Source organism: Penicillium rubens (genome assembly GCF_028828025.1).
Source record: "Penicillium rubens strain IBT 27055 chromosome Unknown utg000001l_segment0_segment0, whole genome shotgun sequence".
Taxonomy (NCBI): Eukaryota; Fungi; Ascomycota; class Eurotiomycetes; order Eurotiales; family Aspergillaceae; genus Penicillium; species Penicillium rubens.
The window spans coordinates 5,863,404-5,875,983 of NW_026890599.1; the positions used below are offsets into that span (position 1 = coordinate 5,863,404).

The 12,580-nt window shown below is 48.8% G+C and overlaps 4 protein-coding genes across 4 annotated transcripts; all 4 read right to left on the reverse strand.

The window, feature by feature from the left end:
- Window positions 1-10: 10 nt before the first annotated feature.
- On the reverse strand, window positions 11-1,752 carry N7525_002252 (cation diffusion facilitator family transporter; the record flags this gene model as incomplete). The annotated part of the gene is made up of 4 exons (XM_061212239.1): window positions 11-1,372; window positions 1,434-1,520; window positions 1,571-1,617; window positions 1,674-1,752. 4 exons carry the CDS (start codon window positions 1,750-1,752, stop codon window positions 11-13), a joined length of 1,575 nt encoding a protein of 524 aa, XP_061071465.1.
- Window positions 1,753-4,334: 2,582 nt separating this feature from the next.
- On the reverse strand, window positions 4,335-5,411 carry N7525_002253 (putative glycosyl hydrolase; the record flags this gene model as incomplete). The annotated part of the gene is made up of 1 exon (XM_002557053.2): window positions 4,335-5,411. One exon carries the CDS (start codon window positions 5,409-5,411, stop codon window positions 4,335-4,337), a length of 1,077 nt encoding a protein of 358 aa, XP_002557099.2.
- Window positions 5,412-6,246: 835 nt separating this feature from the next.
- Window positions 6,247-7,417, reverse strand: N7525_002254 (endoarabinanase abnc-Penicillium chrysogenum; the record flags this gene model as incomplete). Its single annotated transcript, XM_002557052.2, has 4 exons — window positions 6,247-6,382; window positions 6,432-6,517; window positions 6,579-7,055; window positions 7,154-7,417. 4 exons carry the CDS (start codon window positions 7,415-7,417, stop codon window positions 6,247-6,249), a joined length of 963 nt encoding a protein of 320 aa, XP_002557098.2.
- Window positions 7,418-9,954: 2,537 nt separating this feature from the next.
- N7525_002255 (arylsulfotransferase family protein) lies at window positions 9,955-11,511 on the reverse strand (the record flags this gene model as incomplete). The annotated part of the gene is made up of 2 exons (XM_002557048.2): window positions 9,955-10,632; window positions 10,690-11,511. The coding sequence occupies 2 exons, from the start codon at window positions 11,509-11,511 to the stop codon at window positions 9,955-9,957; spliced, it is 1,500 nt and encodes a 499-aa protein (XP_002557094.2).
- Between the last annotated feature and the right edge of the window lie 1,069 nt (window positions 11,512-12,580).

Here is a 12,580-nt window from a genome sequence, read left to right on the forward strand (position 1 = left end):
GGAGTTAAGTTCACTTTTTGGGGCAACACTGGCCTCCCCGGGCGCAGTTCGGGTCACACTCCAGAAGACACGCTTGAGGGTCACCTTCCCGAACACTAGCAGCACGACTGGGAACGTGCTCATCGGTGTCCCGGGATGATCCTTGTCCATTGTCTTCGACATCACTTTCTGGAGCGAACTCTGGTTGGATAGTGGAAGAGTGAATACCGTAGGCATGGAGACAACGTCTCACCTGTCTGGCCAGACGCATGTATCTCTCCGATCCTTCGCCCTTGATCTCGGTGTCCACTTGGAGATGGATCGAAGCCACGATCTTGGTGTCACTGAGTTGCCAAACGTGCAGATGGTGTGAACCAATGACACCGGGAAGGCGCTCGATGTCCTCCTTGATATGATCAATGCTCATACCAGGGGGCACGGCCTGAAGAAGGATACGCGAGGCGGCTTTGCAAAGCGGAATGGCAGACGCAAGAATGATGAATGTGATGACGAGGGAAATGCCCGGGTCGACGTAAAAGCGCCATTCATAGTCCGTCAACCAGATAACAAGGGCAGAAACAATCACACCAATATTTCCGAGGGCGTCTCCCATAACATGGAGGAAGACACCGCGCATGTTGAGGTCGTGACTGTGACCCTTCTTATGGTCCTTCGGCTTGGGTTGAGCATGGTTGTGAGATTTGTGGACATCTTCATCGCGGTGGTCGTGGACCTTATTCGGAGCTCCATCCTCGTCGGTATAGTTGGTAGATCGATCGCGGTGACTCAGAAGACCTGAGCGCTCAGATGGAATCTCATCCTCGTCATGACCATTCTCCGAGTCCGACGATTGTTCATTACGGTATTGGCTGGCCGCGATAATCCCTTGTCTCAGTCTCTCAGGAAGCACGGGAATATCTTCCGGGCTCACGAATCCGCGTCCGTTCGAAGTGCTGTATCCCCTTAGGCCACGGGTCTGTGCATCGCGGCGTTTTCGGGAAAGGTCCGTGGGAGAGTTGGTGAGGGAGTTTTGGGGCAAGCTTGCGGGTCTGCCATAGCCAGCAGTAGCCCCCGCCATGCTTTCACTCTGATCGGCGATCGGTGTGGGCTCGTGATCATGCTCACCAGCCTCGATATCATGGTCGTGCCCTTCGTGATCGTGGGTGTCGCCGTGGTCGTGGCCCCCGCCGGGCCCGTGGGAGTGGTCATGGAATAGCGCCAACCCAATGATATTGGACGCCAGGCCAAAGCAGCCAACAATGCAAACAAATCGGGGGTTTTGCACCTCCTGGGGTTCAAACAACCGCTGCGTCGCCTCCAAGAAGATCGACATGCACAGAGCGACTAGGAACACACCATTGACCAAGGCACCAAGTGTCTCCGCTCGTTGCCACTGTATAGATAAATCCAATTGTCAGATCGTCCTCCGGAACCGGCACTGATCATCAACTTACGCCATAGGTGTAGGTGTTGGAGGAGGTCTCTCGGTTCGCAACCTTCACGGCCCATAATCCGACACACAACGATAAGACATCATTCAGCTATTCTGGTTAGTCTCAGCCGAACCGCAAGATCGTAGATGGTAGCGTACCATATGGAAAGAATCGGCGACAAGGGCAAGGGAGTGGACGGCATAACCTAGGAAACAATTGTCAGAACCCTGTCGCATGCGATCAAGCTGTCAAAATACGAACCAGTGATCAATTCAAGCAAGAAAAACACTGTGTCGATGACCAGCAGGATCAAGATCCTGTTCGTTTTGGACAGCCCCATGATGGTGGCTTGTTGCGGCGCGCTCAGTCAGAGCTCCACAGAATAAAAGGTGTAGGTTGCTAATAAGCTGTAGGATAGAGAGAATCTGTAAAGAAAATGGGAAAGAAAAGGGAATGACCAAGATATGGAGGGGCTGAAAGGATGAAAAATAAACCGATCAAGGCGACTGACGGCAGTGGAGCTAAAACGGCCAGGGCGGAAACACCTCCGGTCTGGTCCGTGGTGGCGACACTTCTTTCAACTACTTTTTTGCGCTTTCTTTCGAGGCAACATGAGTCAGTACCTAAGTATGTCTCAAAGAGATTTGCTTTGCTCTCAAGCAAAATTTTGCTTGTTTTGTATCTCCACAACTTGTTCCCAAAGAGCCACCGGGGCCCACCTCCCGAGTACTTGATCGGTCTAGCCCTACAGGAAATCTCCCATTGGACCGGAGCTTCATTATTTCATCGTTGCAGTTTCCCAACCAATCCCGAATCTCTTCCTATCCTCAGATCCTGATATACACTGCTACTCTAGACTGACGGGAACCTAAGTCGTATGCCTATGTCCTTTGAGATCTGTGAAAGGACATAGCCGTATGGATACATGTATCTACATATGGTAGCACACCGGAATTATTATGAAACCAACTAGTTTCTGTGGGACTGGTCACTACAGCTGCACTACGGCTGTTATAGGTATCGCTTGACTCTCTATGCTCTTGATAATACCCACTTATGCGGCTAACTCATAGCAAGGTACCACTTTGTACTCGTTCGGCCCCCATTCTAACAAAGCTGGTTAAAACGGATACCCGGTTATAACGACCAGTTACAGAAGCGCCAATTAATCCGCCATACTAATTTCGTTATCGCTCCTTACTAAATTTCTCCTATAGAAACTCCGTTATAACGGAGCTGAGTTAAGGCTTTTAACCAATCACAATACCACACTGGTCAATCCCCACTTCTTAGAAGCTCGGTCCAAACCCTGAGAAGGTCGCTCTCCGAGAGTAGCGGCAATTCTCTCGGATTGAAATCTGGCCAATTATGATGCTTCTATAAAAATATGAGGCTGTTATAGGTCAGGAAGCTATTTGTACAGAAAATAAATGCTACGAGAAACTTTGGGGGTCTAAATTCGTATGTAAACCGGATGTATATATGTGGTATACGGCACTTGGATTTTATGGAAATCTCGATTTAAACGTGTCTCATTCAATTGGTCATAAACAAGGATTTGTTGTACTCACTTCGCCAAGGTCTTGGGAAACGGCACCGGATATCCCGTAATTCAAAAGCCGTAACTCGCAGCCTTTTTTTTTCTTAGACTAGAACATTTAGCGCTACTCCATCGGCATACACGTTCCGTATGCAATATGAAACTTAAAATAGTGGACCCGATGAGGCAAAATAAAAGGCAAGTGTCTCGATGTTGTATTCACATATTCGGAACAACGTTGGTCTAGTTGGATATTGTCGCCGGCTGTGTTTGCCCCAGCATTATGCCTATATAAGTAAAACTCCCCCACAGTTACTATGTAACGTAGGAGCAAGCAATATACACGGCCACGTGATGAAGTATGTCTTCTAAAATTTCACGTTTCTGTCCATAAACTAGTCGCACAAGCCATTTAACGCCGTTGGCAAACTATGTGGGCTGCCAGATTCACTACGCGGAAGACAGCGCTAATCCCCACCTATAGCAGCCTTCCATGTGGAAAGGTCAATGTATGTTGTAGTCATTTCTCCGAGTGCGTATTCCACTTTCTATACCACGCTAGTTCATCCGCGTAAGTCGCCTAGGAAATATGTCAACGCTCATTGGCATTCTACATGTGTGGACACCTATTGGGCTGGAAAGCAATATAAAATAGGCATTGGACGGTTTACGTCCACTGGATGACAAGATATATGATGCTCCTAGCTATTCCATATCAAACAAGGCAAAAGAAACAGTCTGTATTACCCTCAGAGTAGTTTTATACACCGAGAAAAAGGTCAATATAGGTCAATCGTGACGATGATAGATTACCCAATGGGATTAAAGATACGTCGAAAGAGTGAGTGGGTCCCGGATCACTGCCGCTCATAAGCGCACATTTTTCTCAAATCCCACCACAGCTGGCCGGCTGGCCCAATGGCAAGGCGCTTGACTACGAATCAAGAGATTGCAGGTTCGATCCCTGCGTCGGTCATGTTTTTGATCGCTTCAGCATAATTCTTTTGGTCTAAAAGTGATCAGCGATGATGATTGTTGCAATGCGAGCAATTTTTTGAATTGTGGACGGAGGGAGGGGAGGGAGGTACATACCGTAGGTAGCCTTGGCGTTATCTGAAGTGAGAATAAAGTTCTTTGTCCCTGACATGGATAAGCCAAGATCTGCCCAGGTATCCATGGAGGCTTACATGGCGGTCGGCATCCAAAGGCTTAACTATACATAACTGGGACAGTGCTCGCAATTGGCCACCGTTCTCGGCGTTACTTCAAGATCTCACTGGGACAGGCGCAATAAAATGTATGGCAGAATTTCCTTGTCCGAATCTAATTGACAATACAGCTTCGGTCTATCTACATTTGCTAACACACGAACTGTCATCTATCTAAACAAGCTTCTTCCGAACCTCTAGGATTCTCCGGGTCGCAGCAGAAAAAGCATCCTGGTCCAACGACCCATCCTCCAACGCACCAAGCAGAGCATTATATATATCTTCTCCCTGCGTAACGTCCCTCTTAGATGCAAGCAAGATATCAATACCAGCCTGCGCAGCTAACAACCCACGAGCAGCCTGATCGCCGAACGCCTCTAGCGCCCCCGCCTCAACAGCATCGGTGATAGTGACACCCTTGAAGCCAAGTCTACCCCGCAATTCATTTTGAATAATAGTCTTGCTCAGCCCGGACGGGTAGGTCGGATCCAAAGCAGGATAGACAGCCCACGAAGTCATGACCATGTCCACACCAGCCGCGATCGCCTCGGTATACGGTGCCATATCGACCTTACGCAGCTCTTCGATGGTCAAGTCAATGGTGACTGGCTGCAAATCCGTATTCTCGCCTGCACCTGCTGCACCAAGGCCAGGGAAGTGCTTAGCGGACGCGATGACACCGGCCGACTGCTGCGCGCTGATAAATGCCGACCCGCATGTTCCAACGACGCGGGATGAGTTGCTGAAAGAGCGCTCGGAGGCATCGGCGAAGTCTCCGGCCTCGCGATAAACATCCAACACAGGCGCTAGATTGACGTTGTTCTTGTATGTCGCCAGGGTGCTCGCAGCATCTTTGCCCATCTGTGTTGCTGCCGCTTCTGGATTGGCGGCTTGGCCGATTTTCTTAGCGCTCTCTACTGACCCGCCGGGCAATCGACGCACTTTGCCGCCTTCTTGGTCTGTCATGACGAATAAAGGACTGCCTGAATAGTACGGACTCTGCTTATAGGTATTCTGGAAGTTGTCGATTGTGGTTGTGAGGTTGTCGCTGACATTTTCGCCGAAGATTATGATACCGCCGACTTTTCCTTCGGCGATTAGGTCGAGGAGGTGGGCTGGTGGCTCGAGGCCAGGGTAAGAGTATATGACATGGTGTCCAATTTGCGCTTGAAGATCGCCAGGGGAAGCAGCCGAAGCTGAAGGTGCAAGAGTGAAGAAGAAAGGAAGTAAAAGTTGTGCTGAGAACTTCATTTTGATTGTAGGCTGTTTAAGCTGTCCGACTCGTGGCTACCATTGGCTATATAGAGCTACTCGGGGTTTATGTACACTTTAGGAAACCCAAATTTTGTTTGGATGTTACATTGGTTAGATTGATCGTCGTTGAAGATTCCTAAAAGGGGTCACCACGTATACGAGGTTACTATCTTAGGGACGATTTGCTTTGGAATGATTGTAACGGTCCTCGGTAGTTTTGACATTTATATTGATTGTCTTTAATATACATCTAGAGTGTAATAGGTAGTCCCGTTCTCTTTTCCTGGGGTAATATTAGTATCTTACTATTACTGAGCTTAGGATAATACGGAGTGGTGGAGCGAAGGGTTCCTTGACACTAGCCGTATTCAGACTGAAAAAGCGACGAGATTCTACGCCCGAAGATTCAGGGTATTCATGGAGATGCGATGGGCAACTACACATTAACCATTTGGCCTAGGATCGTAGATATCCTCGACGAGCTTTTAATGAGCAAGTCTGCCGATACCCAAATATATATATAGACAAGGGTAGTAAAAGGTGACAAAACAAGCTGAAAAGAAGGAGCCTTTTGAGCCTACACCGCACTGTTATTGAAATATATTTGCCACACAAGACTGAACTAGGTACTGTTGAATGTCTGGGGCAACCAATGGGTCCACACAGGACAAGATAGTCAGCTAGCTCTGGCTCTCTCTCTCTTCCTTCCTTCCTTCTCTTTGTCCACGGGCTTCGCTCGGAGTGCAACACAGTCTTTCCCCATGGACATTCCTCCTTGCGTAACCTTTCATCAGGTACACGATACTTCTCACCACCGGGCCTGATCATCCTCTTACACCGAAGGCCAGCCGCTCGAGAAATCAATGACGTTCCATCCAAACAGTTTCTGGGAGTCAGCGTAGCCAATGGTCGTATCAACGTAGTGGTAGTAAAGGATAGGGCCAAGCTTCGGATCGGTGTAGACACCCCTACGATGGTTAGTGGATATAATCTGAAAGAGAGATTGACGCCACTTACTGTCCACCAGGTCCATAGACATTACCATGGCTTTCCAGGACGACGGTGCCACCGCCCTCCGTGCATGCAACACCGTTCGCATCAACCTGCGTCATTAGCCAAGCGCCTTACAGATTGCATAACTGGAAGAGAAAAAGGATAACTCACAAAGCCCTCAGTCGGACTGCTTGACCGACAAACTTTGATCTTGTACTCTTCCCCTGCCGCGGGCATACCCTGATCATACTTGCAGCAGCTGCCCCATGAGTAGAATAGGTAGTAATAATCCCCGTATTTGTACAGGTAAGCTCCCTCAACCGGATGTGTACCAGCCGGGTCAAACGCGACATTAACCGGTGTCGATGTCGAAGACGTGGCGTCCCCATTTAGTGTAACTTGGAAAATGTTCTGCCAGAATGATCCAAAGATCATGTAGTTGGTGTTGCCATCGATCAGGAGGTTTGCATCGATCGCGTTGTACTGGTCACCCTCTTTGGAGTCAACTCCAATCGAACCCCTGTCAGTCCAAGTACCCTCTTCCATGGTTTCGGAGGTCGCAAGGCCAATGGAAGAGATTTGGGTCTCGAAGGTCGATACGGAGTAGTAGACGTGGTAAAGGTCACCCACTTTTTGCACATCAGGGGCCTAAGGATTGTTAGCGGCCTAGTTATTATTGAATAGACAGCGCGGGAAGATAAATAATGGAGGTGCATCTCAGCTAAATGAAAGAAAGAAATAAGTACCCAAGGATCATTCTTCCCGGAATTGTCGATCGAGGATCCGCTGGGCAATACGGATCCACGACCTGTCCAGGGCCCCTCAATGGATGAAGCAGAAGCATAGGAAATGCCACCGCCCGTGGAGAAGCGATAGTACGTTCCGTCGGCGTCCTGGATCAAAGTAGGATCATGGATGTTGCAGGCACCCGAACAAGCTCCGGGATTCGCGTAACCATAAACGGCCGCAGCCTGAAGCAAGGCCAAAGTAAAGGAATATTGTAGGTTCATGTTTAGCAGAAATAGATGGAGGTGTGACTGAAAGAATAGACTTCCATGCGAGATATATATAGGGGAGACCTAGGTTGCCGCTTCTACCTCCCCTCCGTAAGTAGTCTGTCAATGTGGCTCTGCCAAGAATAGACTAATTGCGAGCGGGGCGTGTTGAATATACCATTTATATGAGCCTGAAATTGCCAACTACTATAAAATATACAGTCAGTACGCATTAGTCTTAGCATGTCACCTCACACCGCCCATATTAAGGCTCTACTGGTGTGGGGCCAGGGGGGTTAAGATTAGGACAGAAGTACTCCCGGTTGGTAGAATACAAGATTATAGGAGTGGTACCTCCGTGTGTATGCTCTGCCAAGTCTACGTGAAAGACGTCCTTTACCCCGCCGGAGGTCCAACAACAAGTCGGCCGTCAGGCTCCTCCATTAGTATGTTTCACGTACTCTCCGCTGGAAAGTTCCCAAATGAGAGAGATGATCCGACATGGTCAACCTAAATGACAAACAGGAGGGTAAGTGCATCTTGTCCCACTTTTTCGCACGTGGCCCCACTCGTCCAGGAGTTTTGCCCATCCTGGCAATCGGATATGTCCTCTGGTAGTGGGGAAGCTTGATGATCCTCTTCGCTTTGAGAAATTACCCGAGTGGATTCGTCAAGCAGACAAGTCGGGATCTGAATTTCTTAGCGTGAGCCCTAATCTCCTCGCGCATCAGACTAGTTCCACCAATGGTAACCATTCGAGGATTGAGAGACATAGTCAGGGGCGGGCGCCACAGTTGAATCCATCGAGCTAAGAACTATTCGGTAATCCAATCCAACCCAGTTGGCAACTTTTATCAATAACAGGCCAGCCAGTTCGAAACAGCATCTCGTCCTAGGTGAGACACGCATAATCCTTTCACCCCTTGCACTAGTATCTCAAGCGGAGGTGCTTACGTGGGGACTAGCTTTGGGCTCGAAGTAAAGTCCTGCCGCCGGTGAAACAAACTATGTCATATTGTCACAGCTATTGTGGTTCTTGCTATAATTAACTGGAGCTGTAGCCGGTGGATACATACTAAAGCGGGTCCTGAGCCTTGTGGGACCGGAACATCGCAGGGCTGATGCTGGTGCGTCAGGAGCAACAGTGGCTGAAACGAGATATAACCTTGCCAAGGATATCCGGGGACTGTCCTTCCTTATGAGGCGATTTCCCGACGTTCAACTTAATCAACTCCAGACTACGAAGGATTCCGTGCAATTTCCTCGGTATTTTAACCTGAGTATATGACTTCTCCACCATACGACAGCGGCGTAGGATTTGCGACAGATGTGACTGAAGCTACTGGGAGATCGAACACGGTGACGAGCAACGCGACCAAGCCGGAATAACGAGACGGCTCCAGGTATTGACGGCAATGAGCCAAGGCACCAGAAACAGTAGTTCATGTTATAATAGACTGCCCACTCCTAAGTTCTAGAAATAGCTCCGAAGGAAATTGAATGGCAAATTCCATGAGGTCCCATAATTATATGTATTGCATCATGACTATGAGGCACAGACGAGTGCTTGAACCCAGCTTAACAGCATGTTACTTATTATGTTGGGCCTATACAATCCCAATGAAAAAGCAAAACAAAACAAAACAATTCAACGACCGCGGTGTCCCTCAATCAAATCCTTCGCAGCAACCTTTCTGCACTCCTCCATTACCCTCAATTGCCCAGCGACCACGCCTAGTCTACCAATGACTTCCTTATTCCCACGTGTAAAAGTAAAAATCACGTAGGGGATGCCGACATGATCGCTGATAAGATCTACGATGTGAACGAGATCATGAAAAGGCTGTACAATATAGTGTTGTACGGAGTGACAGAAGAGGTCTCTAAGAGAGGTGTGAAGAGGAAAGGAAGAAGAGGAGGAGTGAACTATGTACATGGGGAAAGGTCATGTGACACTAGTGAGATTCAACAATCCCAGAACTCCTTGACATACTTCTGTGTCCGGCGTAGGTTATGTCTCTACCATCGTGATTTTACCAATACGCCGGCCATACACCTTACTTCCATCATCGCCTTTTGGTTGAGGCCGTACGCCATAGGGTTCGTGGGACCCTATAGGCCTTGCTTAGTAGGATTGCGCTTAGCAATCCTATCGGTTTTAGAGATCTTAGTTCTAGGCATCTTGATAACAGACAACCCTCTAAATAAGGATAGTAGTGGAAGGTGAGTTCGTACAAGAATCGTGCATAGTTTTCATGAAAATCGTGAAAGGAATTCGGTCGAACCTAGGGGTGGTTACATGTGTATCAAGCATGGAGAAGCCTCTGCAGCAGGCTTGTTCAATTGTGGTCTTCTGTTCAACGGTGCCTGTGGGATGCCCGACAATACCTTGGTCAATTCATAGTTGCTTGTTTAGCCGTTGCGGCCAAACCATATGCATAGTGTCATTCTCGACAATGTGAGGTCACCAGTAAAAGCAGAATTCAATCGTGGAGGCGTGCAAAGCTAACGTAACAATAACCACATATAAGCAGCTGGCAACAATTCTGCCGTCAGCATTGTCCGACTGTGGCGGATTCAGACCTCATCCCATCACCAACACCGCCGACTGCCCCCACAACCACAGAATTCCCACTAGTCAGCCCGTCCACAAGAATAGTCGTCTCAAACCCATTCCGCACAGCAGTTTTCTTCACCAAGCTTCCAGAATACACCTTCCAATACTCCACATCCGTTGCCCCGTTCCAGCTAACGTAAACTGCAGTCTTCCCGTTCTTCTCATCTAAACAAGCCACAACATCAGGCTTGGTAGCCGGGCGCCCAACCCAAGGGTACCTATAAGCGCGGTACGTCTGCGTGGTTTGATCGTAACCAAACCTAGCACGCATAATGATTGTCCCATTCTCATCATACTCCTCAATCTTGGGCGTCGCGCCATGCTGCTGCAAAACGTGCCCATTCCCGAGCGATTGATAGCTACCCTGTGACTCGGCGTACACAGGTTCAGTGGCATCCCACATCCGACTCTTCAAGGTGACTCGTTTTGAGCCTTGGAGCTCCACGTCCAGCACCATGCCCGTCGTTAGCGAGGTGTGGCCTGTGAAACTGGCGAGTTCATTGTTGTGCAGGCTGATTGTTACTCGTTCGTCGCTCTGGTACTTGAAGCGCGCGTCGTGCTGGTAGCAGAAGCTCGTGTCGAGCCCTAACTCGAAGTCACCACCAGTCTGGCCCTGCATCTTGTTAGTATATCAGTTTCCCAGAGATGAAGAAATGACCAATAAGCTTACATGGAGCTGCCATGTCACCGAGCCATTTGATGCAATAAAAAAGAGGCTGCACATGTACCGCGACGACACCAAGTACGAGTCGCCATATTTGGCAATCGAATTGAGATGAGGGTACCCATATGGATCAGTTTTGTTAGCGCCAGATCCATCAAGCGGAGCGCGCACATCCCTGAGTGACACCTGGTCGATGTGCTCGTAGGCACTCCAGCGGAAGAGGACCTCATTGGTTTCGATATCGATCTCATAGACGAGTGCGTCCTGAATCCATCCATCCCTGGGACCACCAATGGCACTCAGGTCCGCCTGTGTGACATTTACGGCAGTCACGAGAATGGTGCCGTTATCTGTGATCTCACTTTCGTGGATATCAATACAAGAATCGAACGTCAATGGGTCATAGATTGTCACAAAGTTCTCTGCCTTGCAGTCCAGCGTGACCCTATGGATCTCGTCGTATGAACTGTTCACGATAGTAATCCCTCCAAACCCAAAGCCACGGCTTACATCACCAGACCAGTAGGCTATGACGGGTTCGTCTTTGAGAACCTGCGGCTGTAGAGCTGAGTAATTTCCATTGGGCCCCTGCCATATAAGCTGACCGTCGTCTGAGAAAATGGCCGGGTGTCCTGTTTCTCGGATGATATCGCGGGGTGTCAGGAAGAGGTAACCTGGTTCTGTCGTGCCCATCTTGGTGACGTTCATGAACGGTGTTTGGATGGACGAGCTTTTGAACTTCTGCAGCGGCCATAGCTCTTCGTCTGCGGAGTTTGCAAAACTGAAGCAGCTCGCAAATAGGATAAGAGCTTGTGAAAACCGCCCCATGGCTGATAGACCCATCGTGATAAAAGAGGTAGACTTAGAGCGATGTGTTTGCTCGTGTAATTCTCAGATCATACTGATTCCGAACCTGGGAACGACCAAATTTATGCTCTTCGCGTCAGTATCATGTCCTTCTTCTCCGCAATGCGATAGATGTTAAACCCCGCATTATGCTCTCCAGCTTAACGTCAAGAGCGAACGCCCTCGGCAATCAAAATTCTGTCCATGCCCTCGATTGTAGGATATACAACCGAGGCCCTATAGGAGAACTGAAAATTACAATCACTGGGCTAGGGTTTGGGGCTAGGGTTGGGTTGTGGGGGCTCGGCAGTGTCATCGGTAGTTTATAGATTGGGGCAATTGGGATAATAATGCACGCGCTTATCGGACCGCGGCCTATCTATTTGACTCCTATACAACGCAGACAGTTTTGAAGGATAAACTATCTTTATGATGTAGTGTGACGTAAAGGCTCGCCATTCTACCATGCTCCAGGTTAGGTTCATTCCCACCTAGTTGTAGACACAAGTAAACTTCGCTCAATTGGCTGTAGAGGGTATGGAAAGAAGCCGTCCCTGAAAGAGGACACGTACTCCTTCCCCTATATCCCTAACATATATAATCGCCTGTGATGTGCAGCCTGTGACAGGCCTACGGATCTCAAGGCTGCCCCGCTTGGTGTTGACCAGGCTGTTTGGTCGAAGGACTTGATTGAGAACGCTCAGACCGCGTATGAGAATATTGTTCCGACATTTGCGGAGAAGTCTAGCGTTGGGGATCGGATCGCAATTGCGGGTTTGAGTTTGATTCTTGCTGCTTGCGGGGGTGAGAAGGTTGGGGTAGGTATGCGACTATGTCCGGTTACGAGTGGGATTGTGAGGAATTTGGAGGAGGTGAATGCTGTTAAGCTTAGGCATTAGGTAACGCAGGGAATACGCCTAGAGCGCTAAGGGACGATTGCAAGTACTAGTAAACTCGGGCAAAGTGTGTATTGTTGTTATGATTGATTGGTTTGTACCAATTGAATCGTCATGTTAATGCAGGCACTCTAGCGGCCAAAAGAATTGAATAC